General features: G+C 40.7%; 1 protein-coding gene across 3 annotated transcripts in view; it reads right to left on the bottom strand.

The window, feature by feature from the left end:
* LOC100568257 (protein-glutamine gamma-glutamyltransferase 4) overlaps positions 1-23,901 on the bottom strand; it is a 69,157-nt gene that overhangs the window by 12,264 nt on the left and 32,992 nt on the right. For 2 of the 3 annotated variants that reach the window (XM_062957998.1, XM_062957999.1), the window contains 8 exons: positions 17,262-17,441; positions 14,213-14,272; positions 13,636-13,742; positions 11,316-11,442; positions 9,010-9,128; positions 7,391-7,498; positions 4,390-4,564; positions 3,796-3,934 (listed from right to left, as the gene is read on the bottom strand). In XM_062957998.1, coding sequence (XP_062814068.1) covers positions 3,796-3,934; positions 4,390-4,564; positions 7,391-7,498; positions 9,010-9,128; positions 11,316-11,442; positions 13,636-13,742; positions 14,213-14,272; positions 17,262-17,441 — 1,015 coding nt within the window. Of the gene's footprint in view, positions 1-3,795; positions 3,935-4,389; positions 4,565-7,390; positions 7,499-9,009; positions 9,129-11,315; positions 11,443-13,635; positions 13,743-14,212; positions 14,273-15,076; positions 15,430-17,261; positions 17,442-23,901 lie in introns of those variants that run through there. The other variant, XM_062958000.1, reaches the window with a different exon arrangement.

Here is a 23,901-nt window from a genome sequence, read left to right on the forward strand (position 1 = left end):
GTAGGTTAAAGCAGAACCTTTTGAATTATTTGACATAGGGCTGCTCCCCTTCCCAAACTACATATCCCAAGTTCTGTGTATTCCCAAAATGCAATTCTCCCTGTCTGCAAGCGAGAAGCAAGCCATCATGAAGTCTTCAATGGAGAAGCCATTAAACACAGGGAGAGAAATGGCAAAGGAGGACAGGTATGGTAGCTTTAACTTTTTATGCTTCCTTTCACTAGTAGTATTTTGCTTTTGTTGCCTTGCACTAAATGAAACTGACTGGCAGCCTTCTGAGCTTTACAAAACACTAACAAAAAGGTTTTGGGGGTCATATACGATTCTTACATTTTTGGAGTGGGCCATGCTAATGCTTCAACTTTCAACTTAATAAAACTTCCAAATTCTTCCGATTTTTATGGGTCATTTGCACATGCCTACTATTTACCTTTTTACAAGAACAACTTTGATACAACTTTAACTGCCATTGCTGCAAAATCCTGAGACTTCTAGTTTTGAGATATATTTGGAATTATTTGACAGAGAGTGTTAATGCTTGTAATGAAGTATGAATTTTGGTTTATAGATGTTATGTTTGATTGTGTGTTTGTGTTTTAAAAGGGTAAGTATTATAGTTATTACATGAAGGGAGTAGCCAACGTAGCGTTCTGAGGCTGGTTGCCATAGAAACATAGCTTCTTCTGTAGAAATTTAACTATTTCGAAGCTAGCAAGAAAGGGGCGGAGCTAGCTGGATGAAAAAAGAGGGAAGGTTTTAAAAAGAGTTCAGTCTGTGATCGGAGGAATCACAGGGAAGTTCAAATCTGAGTCTGTGATCGGGGGAATCACAGGGAAGTTCAAAAGTCAGTCTGTGATCGGGGGAATCACAGAGAAGAGACTGGTTCCAAGTTAGGGAAACCAGGGAAGCTCAGATATCTAGTTGTGTCATATTAATCAAGTCAAGTGACTTGTTTGGGGTTATTGGTAGAATCTGAGTGATAAAAGGAAGCAATTCCAGTTAGATCAGAAGTGTTCAGTTAATAGCATCAGTTGAAGGAATAGGAAAAGGTTTAAACTGCTCAAGGAAAGGAGAAAGTATTTTGAAAGTGGATTCATCATATGTTATTATTGCAACTGTTGAAGAAAGTGTAACTCTAAGTGAGAAACTACATTGAAACCACTGAGCTCTGTGCCTGAACAAACTTGTTATTGTTCTTTCAATCTCCCAACCTCAGTTGCCTATATTCTAAACCAAGTTACACTACCATCTTAAGTAAAGAAGAAGAAGAAGAAGAAGAAGAAGAAGAAGAAGAAGAAGAAGAAGAAGAAGAAAGTAAAAGGTCTTATCCCTGCATCTTTGGTGGTTGCATTGTCACAATTTGGTGTCAGTCGTTATAAATTCTCCACAAATTGGTGGCAGCGGTGGGATAAAAAAGATTCCCCCCTGCCTGAAAGAGCTTTAGTCATTATTAATTCTTCACAATGCCTTACCAAACAACTAACCCTGGGTTTCCAAAAGATGGTAGCTAAAATGGTATTCAAATGCTATAACTATTAGGCTTGATCGATCCATGAAAAATTTGATTCTAAACTCGTTTCAAAACTAGAGGGGGCAGTTTTTCGTTTTTGTTGCTAATAACGAATTTGGCCCCCAAAATTTTTCGAAATTAACGAAAATTAGTTATTTTCTAAATTAATTCGTTAATGGCGGACGCGCATGCACGGTGGCCCAAAAACAGCCCGAAGGGGGGGGGGACTTAGGGGGCTCTCCCGCCCTCATTTTTTGAGTGATCTTCTTCAAACTTGGTACAGTGGTAGAACACATTTAACACTGATAGCTCACCAAAATGTGGAACGTTTCCCTTATCCTCTGATTTTTGGCAAATTTTCATAGCTTTTATAATAAACCTTTTTTTAATAATTGCAGTAATCTGTTCCTGGTTTGAAAGTCTTATTTCCTGTTAAATTGGGTTGTCTTTACTGTGAAAGTCATTGTTCTACTTCAGAAACTTTGTTTTTGTGGCTGAAACTTTGTTAAATTGGTGTGTGTGTGATATATATTGTGTGTATATATATATATATAGTCCCTGCTTGTGTGTGTGTGTGTGTGTGTGTGTGTGTGTGTGTGTGTGTGTGTGTAGGTAAAGGTAAAGGTATCCCTTGACGTTAAGTTCAGTCATGTCTGACTCTGGGGGTTGGTGCTCATCTCCATTTCTAAGCCCAAGAGCCAGTGTTGTCCATAGACACCTCCAAGGTCATGTGGCCGGCATGACTACATGGAGTGCCATTACCTTCCCAGAAACACCCAGAAAATGGGAATTCCAGACAGGAAACAATCAGGGCCAGCTAATACCTCCCAACAAAGGATTCCCCCAGGTAGGAAGCAGCCAGGCTTTGAAGCTGCAAGGCTATTCAATGCTAATCAAGGTGACCAATTGCAACATTCACACTTGCCTCCCACAGACAAGAGTTCTTTCTCCCACCCTGGACCTTCCACAGATATATAAACCCCACTTGCCTAGCTTCGCACAGACGTCAAAACCTCTATGTCTGCTACAGATGTGGGTGAAACGTCAGGAGAGAATGCTTCTGGCACATGGCCATAGAGCCCGGAATACATACCACAACAGTGTGATCCCGGCCATGAAAGCTTTCGACAACACAACCACAGTATCCATTCAAGTTCATGTAGCGTGGTATGGACTGGAGACCTGTATTGGGGGGAGGGAGGGTGCGAATCTGGGCCCCTGGGAGTCGTAGTCCTCCCTCCCTCCCTCCCCGGGAGCAGCCGAGGACGGGCCTGGCCCACACCCCCTCGCATCCCGGGCCTCTTCCTTCCTCTTCCTTTTGTTATTTAAACTATATATTGTGAAATTATGGTGTGTTTTTTTTCATGCGTGTTCTGTGTTCAAGATAGGGAGACCAAAGAGGAAAAGCAAGGGAGGGACGGAGGCCCCAACACTTCCGGCTCCCATGCGAACTCCCCCCTTGTGTGCCTTGGAGGGTGGAGCATGCGCACTGGCTCTCCCTTTCTCTATGGCTCTTTTCAGGTCGCTTGGGAACCCGAAGTGCCTCCTCCCTTTGCCTTTGTGTCCAAGAAGGAGAGAAGGACGTTGCAAGGTTTGCATTGAGGGTGTTTCTCTGGTGGGTTTGGCTTGGAAGGGGGCTCATTAAGGCCCAATTAATTAATGCACTGAGCTGAGGCGAGGCGGCGGCGGCGGCGGCCATTTCCCCCCTCCGTCTTCCTCCTCCTCCTCGGCCTCCTTCCCCCTCGCCCCCTCCCATTGGCTGAGCCTCCCATTGGCTGAGGGGCAAAAGGAAAGGAGTTTGGGTGCTTTGCAAAAGCTTTTTTTTCTTAACAAAAAAACGAAGAAATTAGAAAAAACGGCCTCTCGCGATTCGAAACTGCGATATCCAGACGTGTGGACAACCAAGGTTCGATATTGCTTCAAAACAATCGAAAATAACGAATCAATAACGGTAAACGGGGAAAACGAATTATTTGAGCAAGCCTAATAACTATATAAGATGAAAGAGATGTAAGTTTCTTCCCCAGTTTCACTCTCTTGCACTATTTTTGAAAGAACACCAGAGGGCTTCCTGACCTTTGAAGGAATGCTTTCAGGAAGCTCAAGCAACTAAATTAAGAAAGGAATCAACTGAGAAACTGTGAGAATTCTAGAATGCTTAAAACGGTTGAACCAAAATGCATTTTGGAAGCATATGACTCTCAGCTTCTAATTTTTCCTACAACTGAAAATTTCAATAAATGATCAATGGTATCAAAATGATCAGTGAGTTATAATCTGGTTACCAAACAGAGTCTTTTGTTAGATTGTTCAATTTTTCTCCCTTTTCATTCAAGAAGACATCAACTTTTAGATTTTCTTCTGTATCGTGTGCTGATGCGAAATTGGTCACACTTCTGGCTGGAATCCCCAAACAACGCATAACTGAAATACAGATACATAAAGGCATCAACTCTAAATTATAGTTGTTTGCATCTTGGTTCTGCAACATCAGTTCCCCGTTATAGCTCATTAATGATTATATCAGGCAGATTTCTAAGAGATTGGGCTCCCTTCCCAGTTGAACCTGTGAAACTGGTTGCAGTGCTCACAGAAGTTAAATGTTGGAAAGACCTGGATTGTAGAAGATCATGAAAAATAAGTTGAACCCGGCAAGATCAAACCAGGAATCAATTTAGTCCAACCATCCTGTTTTCCAAGAATGATCAACCATGTTTGTTTGGGCAAACTACATTAATATTTTTCCAGTCATATTTCCCAACACTTGATATTCCAAAGTATGATGCTTCTGGTCAATAAAGTTTCATTTATTATTTTCCATTAAAACATTTGGGGGAAAATATAGCATAGAGAGACTACCCTTAAGATGTATATCTTACCTGTGGTAAGGACTCCAGAGAAAACCCAGCACTGGCCAAACAGGACACTTTTTTGGGTTTTGTAATACTGTTGCAAAATTGGCACACTTCCTGTCCAGGCCAGAGGAGAAGTACCACTTGTATATTTTCCTGACCAGCTTGCATAGAGCACTCCACGATCGTCCTGAGAATTAACCTATGGAACAGTCAAAGAGAACACAAACTCCTGACTTAACTCTTATACCCTTTCCATTTTGCCAACATTCTTTGAAAGCTGACTCACTGTGAGATTTAACAACTGATGGATAAATAATCCATGGAAGACATGTTGGACACTCAATGGTCAGAGGTGGAAACTTGTATTATTCAAATAAACAGAGTGATGCATGTGTTTGGGGAAATTATAATTCTGAATCTTTCAAGCTGATCTCATAGATTAGTCCACATTCATGGTTAGCTTTTACTGATTCATTGGATACACTCACAACATATATCCTTCCCACCTAACAATATGGACAATGTATGAACGAAACTTAGAGCTAATCTTCTTCTCTTTCTTATTCTCTCACTCTCTCTCCTTTTCTCCCTAAGGCAGTGGTTCTCAGCCTGTGGGTGCCCAGGTGTTTTGGCCTAAAACTCCCAGAAATTTCAGCCAGTTTACCAGCTGTTAGGATTTCTGGGAGTTGTAGGCCAAAATACCTGGGGACCCAAAGGTTGAGAACCACTGCCCTAAGGACTGCAATCTATTTAGAAGATTAATTATTTCTTGTGGAGACTTTCATGACTTTAACCAGAAATGGAGCAACATGAGAAACCTGGCAAGGACAAAAGCCATATAACAGCCTTTTTGGTATTTTGTTCATCCCTTTTTTGGGCCAACTTCAAAGCATAGAATACATTAAGCAAGCTTTCTTCATCAGGCAAAGATGCTAAAAATCATGCAGGAGAAAAATAGTGTTCCCTGTTCTAGACCAGGGCTTCTTTAACTTTTTACACAGAGACATTTTTAGTCAACCCTGGGTATATACAGTAGAGTCTCACTTATCCAACATAAACGGGCTGGCAAAATGTTGGATAAGTGAATATGTTGGATAATAAGGAGGGATTAAGGGAAAGCCTATTAAACATCAAATTAGGTTATGATTTTACAAATTAAGCACCAAAACATCATGTTATACAACAAATTTGACAGAAAAACTAGTTCAATACGCAGTAATGCTATGTAGTAATTACTGTATTTACAAATTTAGTACCAAAATATCACGATGTATTGAAAACATTGACTACAAAAATGCGTTGGATAATTCAGAACGTTGGATAAGTGAGTGTTGGATAAGTGAGACTCTACTGTATTTACGAATTTAGCACCAAAATATCACGATGTTTTGAAAACATTGAGTACAAAAATGCGTTGGATAATCCAGAACGTTGGATAAGTGAGTGCTGGATATGTGAGACTCTACTGTATAGATATATAAAACAGGTATGCAAATCAATCATTTATTGATAATAAATCAAAGAAATTGATTTAAAGTAATTAAGAATTGTTAATTTGACATAAATATACATTTATCATTTATGAAAATGAAAGCAACTTTATATTAGTCTTGTGCATTTGTATAGAATCACTATCTGTTTCTGTTTGTTTCATTTGTAAGGCCCCATTTTAGGTTTTGAATGCCTCTCCCAAAAATGGGCATCTTTCCGAATGAGTCTTTTCATTCCACATCTGAAAATACAAACATTTTCATCCCATTGGTGGCAATAGGTGGGCTTCTCAGGCTTCCCTTCCCTTTTATCAGGGTTTGCCACACTTTCATCTGGGGAGTCAAAGGGCTGGGGCTGAAGACACCCCCACTTGCACCACTGCTGAGGTCTCTTCATCAGAGATGGTGGACCCACGGTGGGATCTTTGGTGCAGGGCTGGGTCGTGACGCTTTTGCTGGCTTGCTGAGGATTTTCCTCCATCGTGTTTGCTGGTGGCCTTGCTCCGCAGCCGTGTAGGCCCAGAAATACACTGGCAGGCAGGGCCGTAGCCAGAAAAAAATTTCAGGAGGGGTTTTGAAAATTTCGGGGGGGGGGGAGGTTTAACCCCTAGCACACACCCCTCCCCGCTACAAACCTGTCAATATCTGCTTGAAATAGTGCCTGGAGGGACTCTTAATGTTTTGTGTCTCATAGACTTAGCATGGGGATTTGGTTAACCAGTTAAAATTCATGAGTAAACCAGGTTTTTTTTATAACCTGAAAAATTTCGGGGGAGGGGGTTTGAACCCCTAAACCCCCCCCCCCCCCCCTCGCTACAGGCCTGCTGGCAGGCATGGGCACTTTCCACCTGCACACCACACACACAATCTCATTGGAAAGAGTGTGTGTGGCATGCAGGCCCAAAGCGCCTATGCCTGCTGGGGCCTACAGCTGAGTGCCAAAAATGAGGCAACCAAACATTTACCATTTCCACTTTCCTTTCATTTCACTATTATTTTTGAATCAGAGGGGGGTGTACCATATCATGCCATCCAAATGAAACAAACAGTATTACAACACAAATTAAACGGCTGAAACGGTTACCGGGCACACGACTACTTTGTATACTGATGAGATGGATGTGTTTATTTTTACATAAAGAATTAAATCTTGGTTGAAAATTTGATACTGCAGGATGTAGAGCATTCTCAGCATTTTACATACCATGCTGACATGCTTGGTTGGAAGCCTCAAGTAGCAGTTGAAGCATTTGCTGCATGTAGTTGCTTGCTAACAGGTTCATGTAATTGTCTAAAATAGCCACTAGGTGGTAAGCTACACACAGTTAGGAGATGCCAACTGAGTTCATGACCCACAGTTTGAGAAACTATGTTAATTTGTGAGTCTTTCCCCCATATGGGGTCCACTTCGCTCAATATTAGGGTATTGAAAAAGATTTCTGAACATGACCTATGGCAGTTAATGTGGTATCAAACTTCAAGAAACCTGAAATATGGATATAACCTGTTCACAAGAATGTATTAAAAAAACATACCAAAGCTGACATAGTCCGGGAGATGATGACAGGGTCTTTTCTAGCATTTGGCTTAAGCTGGCTCTTGTCCAGAAGGTACATGCAGCAATCCAGGATGTCTTTCTCAAACTGTGATAGGGAGACAAGTTTGATCACTCTTTCAATTGTTCATTGCTAGAGAAAAAAATCCTCCCTTCCAAATAATACATCAAACTGCTGTTGAAATGTACTTTTCTGATAATCCAGTTTTTAAAAAAGAAATGATTTTTTAAAAAGTCAAGATAATACTAAACCAGAGTACCTAGAAATCTTGACATTTGCTTCCAATAGCAGCAGAAAGGATTTTATAGCAAGATCATGACCTTTGAATAAATAGTTTGAGACTCTTAGTACATAAAGCATAATGGACATCATGCCAGCTATATCTGATTGTATCACAATTTCTCCGCACAAAAAGAAACTATGCTTCTGCCAAGATATGCCCCAAAGAAGAGTTTCTGCAGAGCAAGGCATTTGGAAATTGTGTTTGTAGCACTCTCCTAGTAGTGTACAACAGGGGCCACGCTGGCATAATGGGTTAAGCCCTTATTCTGCTGAACTGCTGAACTGAAGGTTGGCAGTTTGAATCCATGAGATGGGTGAGCTCCCGTCTGTCAGCCCTAGTTCCTGCCAACTTAGCAGTTTGAAAACACTCAAATGTGAGTAGATAAATAGGTACCGCTTTGGTGGGAAAAGGAAAAGAAACACGCTCCAAGCAATCTTGCAGCCACATGACCAGGAGGTGGCAATGCAGACTCCTCGACTTGAAAATTGAGGGAAAAGCACCTCGCATAGTCAGAGATGAGTACAGCCTCCAGAAGCCAGAAATGAAAGGAGAAACCTCATCCTTCTTTGTATGTGTCATGTGGTTGTAAAGGCACTGAATGTTTGCCTATGTATGTAAATGCTGTAATCCGCTCTGAGTCCCCTTGGAGAGAAGGGCAGAATATAAATGAAGTGTGTTGTTGTTGTTGTTGTAGTTGTTGTTGTTAGAAGGCATGGGCCGGGCTGTGGCGCAGGCTGTTGAGCAGCTGCTGCAATAAATCACTCTGACCATGAGGTCATGAGTTCGAGGCCAGCCCGTGATGGGTTGAGCACCCGTCAATTAAAAATAAAAAATAGCCCTGCTCGTTGCTGACTTAGCAACCCGAAAGATAGTTGCATCTATCAAGTAGGAAATAAGGTCCCACTTATAAAAGTGGGGAGGCAAGTTTAGCTAATTTACAACTTGGAATGAAGAAGTGCCATCAGAGTGGATGATGAAGCAGCTGCTCCCCCCTGTGGCCAGAATTGAACATCCCCTCAGAAGAAGGTTAAATTGCCTCTGCGTCTGTCTGTCTCGGTCTCTGTTTGATGTGTTTATGGGCATTGAATGTTTGCCCTATGTGGGTATAATGTGATCCGCCCTGAGTCCCCTTCAGGGTGAGAAGGGCGGAATATAAATACTGTAAATAAATAAAAAATAAATTAAATGTTAAAGGGTCATAGAATCATAATGTCTCTTCTCGCCACCACATTATTTTACATTCTAATTTATTCAAGTCAATTGAATATCTGGGCATGCTTACGTCTGAGCAAAAATGAGAATATGTACTTTTTACCTGTCCAAAATTCCAAGGCCTTCCCCGTATACTTTTTGTTGATCCAATATAGATATAGCCAGTATCATTGAGCACATACTCAGTTCTTTCATCATCATCAGGCAGGAAAACAGAATCCGCTAAAGCAAACACAGAAGTGTGTGATTACTATTTTCTTCTTTTTCATATAACTGACAGTAAGTCTGGATGGAAAGTAACATGCTTATGCTTGGCTGATCATGCAAGTGTGACTGTCAGGCTATCTGATCTAATTCAACTGGAAAGTCTTTTCACACCCTCTTGTCAGAATTGGGTCTTGTGAGGAGTTGCAGGAAAAACAAACAGCATCACCAACTAACAGATATGCACAGGCTTTCAAAGTGTGCCTCCCTCCGTTCCAGAACTTTTCTCTGCAAGTGTTTCATAGAAATCCTTGATAGAGACTGCAGATGTAGCATCTCAGCCAGTTTGATAGCTGTAACATCTTTTCACATATTATTACTATTTGGGACTGAGGAGGAAGAAGGAATGGAAAGTTGCAGAAAAACAGAACCCGGTATGTGCCAGCTGGAAAAGCTGACCACTTTTCAATTAAAATTGCAGTTTTTGGCCAGGAAAGGGGGGAAAAAGTCCTGGCAATCATGCAGGAACTTTGTGGGTTGTTCTTCTTCTCCCTCTTCTTCCTGCACCATTTTCCAAATGGGACGTGAACTTCCATTTTCATTTAGGAAATTGGCAAATTCCCATCCTATCTCTACTGTGTTTACTTTTTTTTTTTTGCAGAACTGCTTCCTCTAGTGGTAAAAGGCATCTGTTTGCTATGGAGCTCCCATGGCACAGTGGATTAAACCCTTGTGCTGGCAGGACTGAGGACTTGAAGGTTGGGTTGCTCTTTTTTGTGACAGGAGCAACCTGAGTCGCTTCTGGAGTGAGAAAATTGGTTGTCTGTAAGGACGTTGCCTAGGGGATGCTGCCCGGATGATTTTGATGTTTTTACCATCTTTGTGGGAGGCTTCTCTCATGTCCCCGCATGGAGCTGGAGCTGACAGGGGGAGCTCATCTGCGCTCTCCCTGGGTTGGGTTCGAACTGGCAACCTTCAGGTCAGCAACCCAACGAGGTTAAAGCCTCGTGACTTGAAGGTTGGGTCGCTGACCTGAAGGCTGCCAGGTTCGACTCCCACCCGGGGAGAGTGCGGATGAGCTCCCTCTGTCAGCTCCAGCTCCATGCAGGGACATGAGAGAAGCCTCCCAGAAGGATGGTAAAAACATCAAAACATCCGGGCGTCCCCTGGGCAACGTCCTTGCAGACGGCCAATTCTCTCATACCAGAAGCAACTTGCAGTTTCTTAAATCGCTCCTGACATGAAATAAAATCTGTTTGTTATGGCACATTATTTTCAACAACTATATATCTTCCATTTAGGACCTCATCACATTGACCGAATCAAGCATCCTAGAACGCTTCCAGCCTGCTTCAGGGATGGAGCCCCATGCCTGCCATCACACAACGGGGATGCTTCCCTCCTTGGATATTTTCATCCAAACATGGGAGCCTTCCCATGTTGTACTGGCCTGGCCCTAATGGAGCCAGCACACTTCTGCCCAGTTCAGGTGGTGCTTCCCGTGCTATGGGGGAAGTGTTGCTGCACCGCCTGCTGTTTCACCACACTTGCTGACAAAAACAGCACCAGGGAGGCTCCCCGTGAGATAAGATCACTAATGTCCATTGTATTGTAATTGGTTGTTGGGTGGTAAAACACAAGCTTGATTTGCGGGGATGATTAGAGCTTAACGGCTCATCAATTCCCAACAGTTATGCCAGCCACATGACCTTGTAGGTGCCTACAGATAACGCTGGCTCTTTGTCTAAAAGTGGAGATGAGCACCAACCCGATAACGACTTAATGTCAGGGGAAAACCTTTATCTTTTACCTTAATTTACTTTTGCATGCGTATCTTGTCCAACAGTGCTTCCTTTCACAAATACTGTGCTATATGTAGCAGAGCAGTTATATTCCATTATCCCCAAGAAAAGTCAAAAAAATTGAGAGGCTAATAAAACCAGACCAAAGGCCAGATGCTTATGAGAAGCATCCAAGCTGCTCATAAGTGCTACATGCTTCCAGCAACTACTAGAGAGAGGTGCACTGTCTCTAAAATGGAAGTAGTATGTTATAGTTATTACATTGTTGTGTGCCTTCAAGTCATTTCTGACTTAAGGCAACCCTAAAGAGAAGGTTTGTCAATGACTTCCTCTGAGGTTGAAAGAGTCAGCGGGTCAGCCAGTGGGTTTCCGTGGTAGTGACAGAAATTGAATCAGAAATTACCTTCACACCAGGGGTTGAACAACAGGTAGAAATGTTCATTACAGCTATAAATGCTAGCCCCAGTGTCCACCTTCACAACGTATTTTCCAATAATGGCATCTGCTGGACTGGTTACAGCTATCAGGCACTAATGAAAAAACAAGGGCATGATAATATTACCGTATTGATTATATTTCCTTATCCTTCAAAATCCCCATTGCTTGCTGTAAATGTGAATATATCATAGTCTAACAAATGCCACACAAGATTTAACCACAGTATGTGTGAAAATGAGCAAGTATGAAGAAGCGATGAATGTGTATAAGTGTGAAAAAAAGAAAATGAATGTCCATGGTTTATGTGTAGATGTGGATAGATGTGAAAAGTTGAGCACCCCTTATTCATAAGGTTTGGGATCCAAAGTGTTTACGGTTTCAGATTTTGTTCTGGATTTTGGAATATGTGTTGTTGCTGTACGTAATGAGATACCTTGGACTTATAAAGCAAGTCTAGACACAACATGCATTTATGTTTCATGGACATTTTATATGTATAGCCCAGGCTTGGACAAACTTTGGCCCTCCAGGTGTTTTGGACTTCAACTCCCACAATTCCTAACAGCCTACCGGCTGTTAGGAATTGTGGGAGTTGAAGTCCAAAGCACCTGGAAGGCCAAAGTTTGCCCATGCCTGGTATAGTGAATAGATAATTTTATACACAATATTTAATAATTTTGTGCATGGAAAAAAGTTTGTGTACAAGGAACCATTAGAAAGCAATAATGTAACTATCTCTGCCACACATGTGGACAGTTTAGGATATGGGAATTTTTTTGTGTACCTCCCAATCAGGGCCGGACTATGGCGTAGCTGGTTAGTAGCCAGCTGCAATTAATCACTACTGACCGAGAGGTCACAAGATCGAAGCCCAGATCAGATTAAGCTCCTGACCATTAATAGCCTAGCTTGCTGTTGACCTATGCAGCTCAAAAGACAGTTGCACCTGTTGAGCAGAAAATTTAGGTACCGCTTTATGCGGGGGAGGCTAATTTACCTAATTTACGACACCATAAAAACTTCTAGCAGCGTGCAGAAAGCAATGAGGAAGTACTCCATCAAGGAGTCGGTGTCACAAGTAGACAATGGAGCAGCAGATCCCCTGTGGCCGGAATCGAGCATACCCTCATGAAACCAGAAGCTGGGAAATGTTAAATTGCCTCTGTGCCTGTCTATATACTGTATATACTTGAGTATAAGCCTAGTTTTTCAGCCCTTTTTTTAAGACTGAAAAAGCCCCTCTCGGCTTATACTCGAGTGAGCGTCCTGGTTGGCTTATATTTGGGTCAGCTTATACTCGAGAATATATGGTACATTTATTAATTTTCTCTATTATTATTGGTATTATTACATTTATTATTTTTCTCTATTGTTGTTGCTACTATTACATTTATTTTGCTCTATTTTTATTATTATTATTAATACGTTTATTATTTCACTCTGATCTTATTATTATTGCATTTATTATTTTCCTGTATTTATTATTACATGTATTATTTTCCTGTATTTATTATTATTATTATTACATGTATTATTTTACTCTGTTATTATTAAAAGGATACATAAGCACATTTACATTGAAGAAGATGAGAATAATGATTTAATCAGAGTTGGACAGCCTTATCTTAAATTTGAGCTTTATGTAAATATTCAAAAAACATTTAACCTACTGATGCCTCAATTAATGTAATTTTATTGGTATCTATTTTTATTTCTGAAATTTATCACCTTTGGATTATACTTGAGTCAATGTTTTCCCAGTTTTTTTGTAGTAAAATTAGGTGCCTCGGATTATATTCGGGTCGGCTTATACTCGAGTATATACGGTGTGTTGTAAGTCTAATAGCATTAAATGTTTGCCATGTATATGTGCATTGTGATCCGCCCTGAGTCCCCTTCGGGGTGAGAAGGGCGGAATATAAATACCGCAAATAAATAAATAAATAAATTTTGGATTATGGATTTCCAGATGAGAGATGTTTAAATTGTATTTGATAATTTTTTGAAAATTGCTTCTTCTTCTGTTTCTCAACAATTTCAATTGTAACTGTGAAGTTCTTGAGCAAAGGAGCAAATTTGCAGCAGCACATGTTCCCAAATGTTCAGTGTTATATTCAGCTTTCTTTAGTCCCATGTGCATTTCCTAGTACCATGAATATATCATAAAAGGAAAATATAGAAAGACTTTCCCTAATGGGCAATTTCAATTACTTCAACCAACTTTTACATGATGAAATCAAAATCAATAAGTAAACTAATGGGACCTTTCAAGACAGGATATGTACCTCCTTCCCATTTGTTTCACAAATGTTTGCATGCCATGATTGATTACGTTGCTTGGATCTGGTATTCAACCGCACAAGACTTCCAGCGGACTCCATTGGTTTTTCACCTAGAAAAATACAAAATCGCAAAAAGTAATGTTAGCAAATTAAATGACAGAACGACTGAATAGTAGCCTTTGGTTCCAGTCTAATATATATAATGCTGCCACCTAAGACCTTCTATAACACTGTGAATCCACTTGAACTGCCATTGACGCAACCTATGGATTGCTGAGGATAGTTAAAATTATCAGCACTCCCCTTTTTTCCCTTTTTAGCCATCTGTAGAACTGTTCTCAATTTTCTTCACCGTCCAGCTGTCATAACTATGTGTTAAAATAGGAAATATGATGGACTGGACCATACAAACGTTAACACTCAACAATACATTTTACACTTCAGGATTCTATTTAGTTCCTTCACAGCTGCCCTTCCAAGTCTTTGTCTTCTTCTGATTCAAAATCCATCTTAATTTTGATTAATAACTAAGCCAAGGTATAGACAGTTTCAAACTATTTCGTATGCCATGGATGATTACTTTGCTTGGATCTGGTATTCAATCGCATAAGAGTTCCAGTGGATTCCATTGGTTTGTCACCTAGAAAAAAACAAAATCACAGAAAGCAATGTTAGCAAATTAAATGACAGAATAACAAAGTAGTAACCTTTGGTTCCAGTCTCCATCTATAATAACTGCTCTAATATAGATAATACTGGCACCTGAGGCCTTCTATAGTACTGTGAATCAACTGCCATTGATGCGGCCTATGGGATACTGAGATTTGCAGTATAGAAAGGGATAGAATTCTCATCCCCCCCCCCCAAAAAAAACCCCCCACTTTTTTCCTCTTTCTAGCTGTTTGTAGAACTGTTCTCCAGCACCATATCTCAAATGAGTCAATTTTCTTCACTCTCAAGCTGTCACAACCATGTGTTAAAATAGGAAATACCATGGCATGGACCATACAAACCTTAGCACTCAACAATATATTTTTACACTCCAGGATTCTGTTTAGTTCCTTCACAGCTGTCCTTCCAAATCCTAGTCTTCTTCTGATTCAGAATCAGTCTCAGTTCTGATTAATAACAAAGCCAAGGTATGGACAATCTTGAACGATTTCAATGCCTTTAAATCAGCTACTTTAAAAAGACACGGCATAGCCATTATTTTTTGCTTTCAAAACTGTCTTTCCATTGGGTTGCTGTGAGTCTTTCAGGCTGTAAGGCCATGTTCCAGAAGCTTTCTCTCCTGAAGTTTCACCCACATCTATGGCAGGCATCCTCAGAAGTGTGAGGTATGTTGGAAACTAAGCAAAGGAGGTTTATATATCTGTGTAAGGTCCAGGATGGGAGAAAGAACTCTTGTCTGTTGGAGGCAGGTGTGCATGTTGTAATTAATCACCTTGATTAGCATTTGATGGCCCTGTGGCCACCAGGCCTGGCTTCTTCCTGTCTGGAGAATCCTTTGTTTGGAGGTGTTAGCTGTCCCTAATTGCTTCATGTCTAGAATTTCTTTGTTTTCAGAGTGTTGTTCTTTATTTACTGTTCTGATTTTAGAGTTTTTTAATACAGTAAAACCCCGGTTATCTGATTTAAACAGGCAGACTGAATCTCGGATACACTGATTTTTCGGATAACCCGATCTGTAAGCCCAGGCACCTAGCGGAGGGAGGAAACTTCTCCCTCTGGCAGGCGTTTGGACCCAGGGAAGTGCGAGGCGTGCCGCTGCCTAGCGACACATTTTGCGCTTCCCTAAAGGCCTAAGCGCCGGCCGAAGGGAGAAGTTTCCTCCCTTTGGCCGGCGCTTGGACCCAGGGAAGTGTAAGGCGTGCCGCTGCCTAGCGACATGCTTCGTGCTTCTCTTAAAGGCCCAAGTGCCGGCCAAAGGGAAGAAATGTCTCCCTTTGATAGGCGCCCCAGCCCAGGGAAGCAGGCCACAATCGCAGGCCCCTTCCAGGACGCTTCCTCCTCCCTCTCCCACTCCTCTCATGAGAAGGAGCTCCTTTTCGCGAGAGGAGAGAGAGAGGGAGGAGGAAGCGCCCCACCTCTTCCTCTCCTTTCGCATGAAGGACCTCCTTCTCACAAAAGGAGAGGGAGAGGCCGGAGTGCTCGTGGCCTACTTCCCTGGACTGAGCCCTCGCCCCTTGGGAAGCAGCCCATGAACGCTGCTAGGCAGCGGTGCTCATGGGCTCCTTCCAAGGGGTGAGGGCTCCTTTTGCTGGAGAGAAGGAGAGGGAGGGGGAGGGGTGCCCCCGGCGGCCCCTTGGATAATGCAGAGCCTCGGTTAACCGGGGTTCTACTGTACTGGTAGCCAGATTTTGTTCATTTTCATGGTTTCCTCCTTTCTGTTGAAATTGTCCACATGCTTGTGGATTTCAATGGCTTCTCTGTGTAGTCTGATATGGTAGTTCTTAGAGTAGTCCAGCATTTCTGTGTTCTCAAATGCACTAAACGCAGCGCCCAAACACAAATCAAGGAAGAGGAAAGGCACTGCAAACTACTTCATCCAGAGAATTCAGCCATAACAGAGCACTTGATGAACCAACCTGGACACAGTACATTATTTGAGAACACAGAAATGCTAGACCACTCTAACAACCACCATGTTAGACTACACAGAGAAGCCATTGAAATCCACAGACAAGGGTTCTTTTTCCCACCCTGGATCTTACACAGATATACGAGGGTTATCCACAAAGTAGGTTACGTTTTGGAATTTAAAATGAACAAAGTATAGGAGAAAACATTTACCATATGCAGTTGAAAGCCACACCCAAATACCACATCTCATGTAGTCGCCATTCAAATCTAGGCACTTACCATAGCGATGAATGAGCTTTGCAAATCCTTCCCCACTAAATTCTGCCGCTTGCATCCTCAACCAGCCGGTCAGCCCTTCCCACAGCTGCACAGTGTCGACAAAACGCTGTGTTGCCAGCCACGTCCCCATTGTTGGAAACAAGTGGTTGAGGGCACAAGCGGCAGAATTTAGTGGGGAAGGATTTGCAAAGCTCATTCATCACTATGGTAAGTGCCTAGATTTGAATGGCGACTACGTGAGATGTGGTATTTGGGTGTGGCTTTCAACTGCATATGGTAAATATTTTCTCTTATACTTTGTTCATTTTAAATTCCAAAACGTAACCTACTTTGTGGATAGCCCTCGTACAAACCTCCCTTGCCTAGTTTCCAACATACCTCACACCTCTGAGAATGCTTGCCACAGATGTGGGCGAAACATCAGGAGAGAAAGCTTCTGGAACATGGCCATACAGCCCGAAAGACTCACAGCAACCCAGGGATTCCGGCCATGAAAGCCTTTGACAGTACATAGCTTTTGCATTTCCTGACTTGACTTTCTTCAATATCGTTCCAAGTCTTAGCACCATTTTATTCACATTTCAATAACCTTGTCTTGAATCAGAACTTAGAGGCCAGTCGGAATGGAGCAAATCTTTATAAATCTGCTTAAACTCCTTTGCATTTTCTCACAGCAGATATGGAATCTATGAATGACAGGTGTTTATGCATCTCACATCTTATGCTAGACATATTTTAAGGGACCAAATGGGGACAAGATTGCTTACCAGTACTGAGCTGCAGGATGACATTGTCATTATCATTCAGCACTCTGTTAAAAGACAACTTCATACTGAACAACTGTCCCCGTCTCGCAACCAGGCTACAGTTGTCATAGTCATAGGTATGATGGAGACAGACATTCTCTTTTCGGAGGAAATCAACTCCAACAGCCTTCAGAGGACCTCCTGGAAATAAATAACAATATTTGTTCTTATGTAAGGAAAATTGTATTTTCAGTCCTCCCACTTTCTGATTTATACCCTTTACAGAAAGACTGGCATAATGGTTACTTGGGGGAAATGTATATTTTTATGAACAGTATAACCAGGATGGACTATTGTCTGTTTGCCTGGTAACCTTGTTTGTTTCTTCCATAACTCTTTTGAGGAAACACACATGATGGCCAAGATTGAGTGGTGTACACTAGTACACCTTACACTAGTAGAACAACATTTTCTTGCATTTCTGCTTCCTAGAGCTCCTGAGAATAGATCAGAGCTCTAATGGGGGAGGAGGGATCAGTGGAGAGAGGCTTGCAGTTATTCTTCAGTAACATATCTGCCCAATAGATAGGGGACTACTGCTGGGCAACCTTGGGCAAGTAAGCAAGGTGAATAAGCACTTAAGGCAGTGGCTCTCAACCTGGAGTCCCCAGTTGTTTTTGGCCTACAACTCCCAGAAATCCCAGCCAGTTTACCAGCTGTTAGGATTTCTGGGAGTTGAAGGCCAAAAACATCTGGGGATCCCAGAGATCCACTGACCTTAGGGCAAGACTGGTGTCTTTGGGATCAGAGAGGAAGGGACTCCTGCTTCTGTGGGCCAGGAAAATACTACAAGTAGGCTTCCTAGTCAATGTTGCATAGAGAACATTTGGACAACTGAAGAAAGCAGTGAATTCTGGCAAAACAGCAGTGTTCAAGGACGTGCCATTCACCAGTTCTAGAATATTTGCCATGATTTATTCCTAGGTCAAAAAACAAATATCTAACCATTGGGAGCTCTCCTGGAGTAGGAAAAAGACCAACAAGAAATTTGCAATGGTCTCCTCAATGTTCCAAAGTGTGGTTCAAAATTTATTAAAGATAAAAATACATTTTTTTCACCAGTCCCCCTTTTTTTGTATACAAAAAAATATGAGTTTTTGCCCGTACTGGTGCTCTAGCGAGAAAGCTTCTCTAGGCATTTTCCAGGTCCTCCACTCCACACTAATTCTATAGTATGCTTTGGCTGGAAGTCTAAGACAGCATTCATTTCAAGTAAGAAAAAAGGGTTCCAGGCTACACAAAAATCACACTACGTGAAGGGTCCTGGAATGCTTCTCTTGTGTACTTCATGAGCTTCTATCTATCACTTTTGTTTTTGTGTTTTGTGATTCGGACTGTACCTTCAAATGATATCAGATTGATTAGAACAGGGTAAAGTTGTTCTACATAAATATATGGTTTCCAGAGATTGCAGTGGACAGATAGAACATGTAGTCTACTGTCAGAGTCACAGATGTATTGGATTAAGAGCTTCGGAATTAAATATACATTGCTATTGGACACCACAACTCCCCAAATCACCCACCGCCCAGTATGACCAATGACTATATTGGTTGGGAAAATCTGAGAATTGTCTTTCAATTAAAGAAATATTCTTTTTTCACTGCTCTTTGAAACCTACTATGGTGCCAACACAGAGAACAAAAAACTAAATAACAGTGGCACACACATGTCATTCATTTTTGTAGAACACGGACAGAGGGGAAAATATATGTTTAAATATCCAATTGATAGCACTATGATTTTACATTTCTGTTTGATAAAAAGAGGGTGAGTCTAGAAGACCCATGGTGTTCAAAAAAAGGAAGAAAGAGGGTAAAGTGGTTTTTTCAATCTGTTCAAAGGCAATTAGAAGTTCAGAGATTTATGGGGACAAAAAATCTTGGAAGACTTAAGTAAGACATTGCTTTCTTACTGACTAATACCAATTTGAAAAAAAAGACTTTGCCTTGTATAAACCAACTAAAGAACAAGAGAGTCTTCACTATGTAAAAAATTCACACCTAATTTTATGTTAATGTCTTCATGAATCAATGATGTAATGAAACTAGCTGGCATCCCCCCCCCCCGATGTGCAATGGGAAGTTGCTGCCAATTGTGAGAGAAATAAGGTTAAACACTGTGAACGCCACCCACTGTATGACTATCAGCGTCTTCCCAATTGACTTAAATCAAGGAAAAGTTTCATGAGAGCCACCACTCCTCTAAATGTTCCTCCAGCAACAGCAAGAATATCCTGGTGGCAGCAAAATCGGGCAATTCCAACTAGATGGCTCCCCGTTACTGTCTTTATTCAGGGACAAACCAAGGATGGGCAACTTGGAAGTCCCCGAACAGACTCAAAAGTAGAGTTGCCAGATCCAAAGACAACCTGGCAAAATGGCACTACCTAGAAGAATCCTCCACCTTGTGTGACTGTGGAGCAGAACAAACAACTTAGCATCTCTATGCTTGCCCACAATGCCCTGCCTCATGCACGGAGGAAAACTGTTTAAAGCTACAGACAATGCAGTCACTGTTGCCTGTTTTTGGTCTAAAACTATTTAGCTGCTTATGATCCCTTTATTTTATCAGTTTTAAACTTATTTATTTATGCAATTCTTTTGACATGAAATAAGTAAATAAATGATGTAATGCTGTTTATCATAGCCAGTCAACAGAGCTTTGATGTCAATACACAACGTTATACATTCCTGTTCACACTGCTGTACTTTAGAAACTTTTTTCAAGTTCTTTTTCTCCATTCTTGCAGAAGGATAAGAATTAAAGGCTGATTGATTTCCCATTTTTGGAAGTGTTTTTTTTTTATTCAAAAATTTTCTGTAACATAATGAAACTGGCAAACCCATTATGCAGATAATTCCAATGTTCTTGGAATGCCCTAGAATATTTTAAAATACATTGGACTACCTGTGTGAGACTAAAGATATTATGTAAAGATATGATGACCTGGAGGTTAATGTGATGGGGAACGACAGGAACAAACAGGCAAATACTTTTTACCAGCACTGAGAGCAAATGTATTTGTCATGATTAAGTAAAATAAATAGCCAGCAGCAAATGTGAATGCCAGTTAATTGAACTTTCAATCCACCATACTGTTTACAAGAATGATAGCCTTTTGTTTTGACTCACGGTAGTTTTAAAGTGGAAAATCCTTGGCTCTAAATGAAAGTAGCGAATCAAAAGGTAGATTGTGTGGTTTATATCTGTCAGTTAGCAGAAGACTTTCTTTCCGGCTACTGTTTATTACTACTATTTGTTTATTTATTATTGCTGGCAGCATGTTAATGTCTGTCTTTTCATCTCTATATGGACTGAAGGTGATGGTTGTCTCTTTTTAAACAGAGATTGAAACCAGCAAGTTTCAATCTCGTTGTTGAAAAGAAGGGATGGCCCTACCCAGCTCAGCAAAGATTGAGCGAAAGTGTCTTCACTTTGGATGCCTTCAATCATTTTTGTGTATCTTGTCCTTTTCATGAACTTGGCCCAAAGAACCTAGATATGTGACCTCCAAAGTTAGCTTGAACTTAAACATGATGAATCATCTAAGGTATGTGGTTAAGTTGTTATAGATGAGAATGCCTACTTGTGTCTTGGGAATTTTTCTCTAACTGGTTGCTGTAAGGTATAGAAGACTCATGTACATTCACTAAACTTGTCAATTCATGCACAGACTGTGTAGTCAGTGTGTGTATTTGTGAGTTTCTTTTCTGATCAGGTTTCAAGTTTCTTAAACAGTTCTGTAGCTACTTGTAGTGTAATAGTTACTTTAACTCATGTCACCATGGTCTTAAACCAGGAGTTGGCAGTAAATTGATCAGGATCCATTAATATAACTGTTTACAGTGCATTAACAAGCACTTCTTAATTTTAAAATTAGATTATATAAGTAGAATATAACATTTCACATTCAACTAGAGAATACGAAGGAAAAAACAAAAAATCCACATATTTACACAATTGCTGTATAATCTGTATTCTTAGCTTTTTCATTTCTATACATTTCCGATTTTCTGTGCTCCTTCCAACCTTGGGCAACTGTTGCATGTGCAGTTTCTATAATATATTTTACAATTTTGGCCCATTCTTTATTTTCATCTATACCTTCTATTTTCTAAGTAAAAATTTTTATTCAACTCTATTTTTATTCATTATATATCCTCCCTCTCAGTTTTTATTTGTTTATAATTTTTTTGTAACTTATCACAATCCCATCACATATGTATGAAGGTTCCTATTTCAGGTGCAGGCGCAGAGCCTTTTCTGTTTCTGCCCCTGCCTTATGGAATGCCTTGCCGCCCTATATGAGAGCCATGCGTGAGTTAGGGCCTTTTACCCTAGCACTCAAGACATGGCTCTTTACTAGAGCTTTTAATCTATTTTAATTTTTATCAATATTTGTATGTATGTATTTTTATCCTTTACAATTTTATCTTGTAAATCGCCTAGAGCATCGTGGATGGAGGGCGATTAATAAGTAATTAAATGATGATGATGATGATGATTTCACCACATTTATGCCAACATGTTTTCACGTGCTTTTTGTAATATGGGCTAGCTGATGTGGGGATTGATACCTTTTTGTATTCCATTGTGTTTCCTTAATCCTTAGGTGTTTAATTTTTTTTAGTTTTATTTATCCAGTATATGATGCTCTTCTCATTACTATTTAATTCCTCTTCCCACACCTCAATCAGTATATGTTTCAAGTCATATTATTTTCTTACTATTCTCCTATATACAGATCCCACAATTCCTTTCTTCCTCTTTATTCTCCATTTTAACATTTGATCTAAATCTGCTTCTGGGCTTTCCTTTCTCTTCCATGCTTTGATCCTCTGTGTTATTCCATGCCATAATTACCAGTTACTTTGTCCACACTTGTCTTTTAACTCTTCCCAATCTTTTATTATTCCATCAGATTTTAAGAGGTCATCAGTGTTTATTAGTCCACTTTGTTTCATATTTAACAAGCACTTGACTTCCAATTAGTTCACAATAGCAAATATTTAGTGCCATGACTGATTTTGTGTCAGACCTTTGTGACTAGGCTATTTAAATCAGTGGTTCACAACCATTTTTTTAAACCAGAGACCACTTGACCAGGGGCCACTTTGACCAGGAACCATTTTGACTAGGGACCACTCTCCAACATTAGTACCAAAGGGTTACAAATCAGATTTTGGTGAACTTTAGATTCAGTTTGGTTATTTGAGGTGCTGATTCAGAAAATTGCATTGGATAGACCACATCAGCTCTAGTTTCTGATACAGAATATATGCCATCCAGTAGTCACCATCTGCTTACCTACAGAAAATAATATTTAATAATCCAATGCTGATGTGATCTATCCAATGCAATTTTCTGAATCAGGACCCCAAATAACCCCAGAAACAGGCCTCAAAATGAAAATACCAAGGTGCCCCCGCTTCCAGGCAGCACATGGAATGGTTCCACTCAGGGGGAAGGGAGAGGAGGAGAAGCAGCAGTCAGGAGGCTTGTTGTCGCACCTTTGGTGGGTAGTCAACTTCTTCCCTCCCAACATCTTTGTTGCCTTGGCACTATAAGAAGGTTTCACAAGACCAGTTACTCTTATTGCAACAGAGTAGTAATGGTGAGGCCGCGAATCATATTTTAGTTCTTGAGGACCACTGGTGGTCCATGGACCACAGGTTGGAGACCACTTGTCTAAATAAACCAATAGATTTATTAAATTTGTTGCTAGATTGTTTTTCCACTCTTTTTTTCCTTCCTATACCACCCTTGTATATTACATTACTTGCGATATGGAACTTCATGCCACAGTATTACTTAAATAGGCAACTATTTACAGGTTATTACATATTTTTAAAAAAATATGACTTTACAGCTCTAAAACAGGGATGAGTTCATTGGGATATTAATGGGAAAGGGCAGACTTAAAATTATTCCAAAGTAGTTCAGCCCTTCATGTTGTATGTGCATCAATGCAAATGACGCTGACAATTATTGTATTAGGGTTGTTGTATGTCTTTCGGGCTGTGTGGCCATGTTCCAGAAGCATTCTCTCCTGACGTTTCGCCCACATCTATGGCAGGCATCCTCAGAGGTTGTGAGGTATGGAGAAAACTAAGCAAAGAGGTTAATATATATCTGTGGAAAGTCTAGGGTGAGAGAGGTCAGTGTGAATGTTGTGTAGTTAATCACTTTAATTAGCATTGAAAAGCTTATCTGCTGTCTTCTTCCTGCCTCTGGGGCATCCTTTGTTTAGAGTCGTTAACTGCCCTTGGTTGATTCATGTCTGGAAATCCTCTGTTTTCAGAGTATTGCTTTTTATTTACTGTTCTGATTTTTGAGTTTTTTAATACTGGTAGCCAGATTTTGTTCATTTTCATGGTTTCTTCCTTTCTGTTGAAGTTGTCCACATGCTTGTGGATTTCAATGGCTTCTCTGTGTAGTCTGACATGATAGTTGTTAGAATGGTCCAGCATTTTTGTGTTCTCAAATAGTATTCTGTGTCCAGGCTGGTTCATCAAATGCTCTGCTATGGCTGATTTCTCTGGTTGAATTAGTCTGCAGTGCCTTTCATGTTCTTTGACTCTTGTTTGGGCGCTGCGTT

The sequence above is a fragment of the Anolis carolinensis genome, chromosome 6 (genome assembly GCF_035594765.1).
Source record: "Anolis carolinensis isolate JA03-04 chromosome 6, rAnoCar3.1.pri, whole genome shotgun sequence".
Classification (NCBI taxonomy): Eukaryota; Metazoa; Chordata; class Lepidosauria; order Squamata; family Dactyloidae; genus Anolis; species Anolis carolinensis.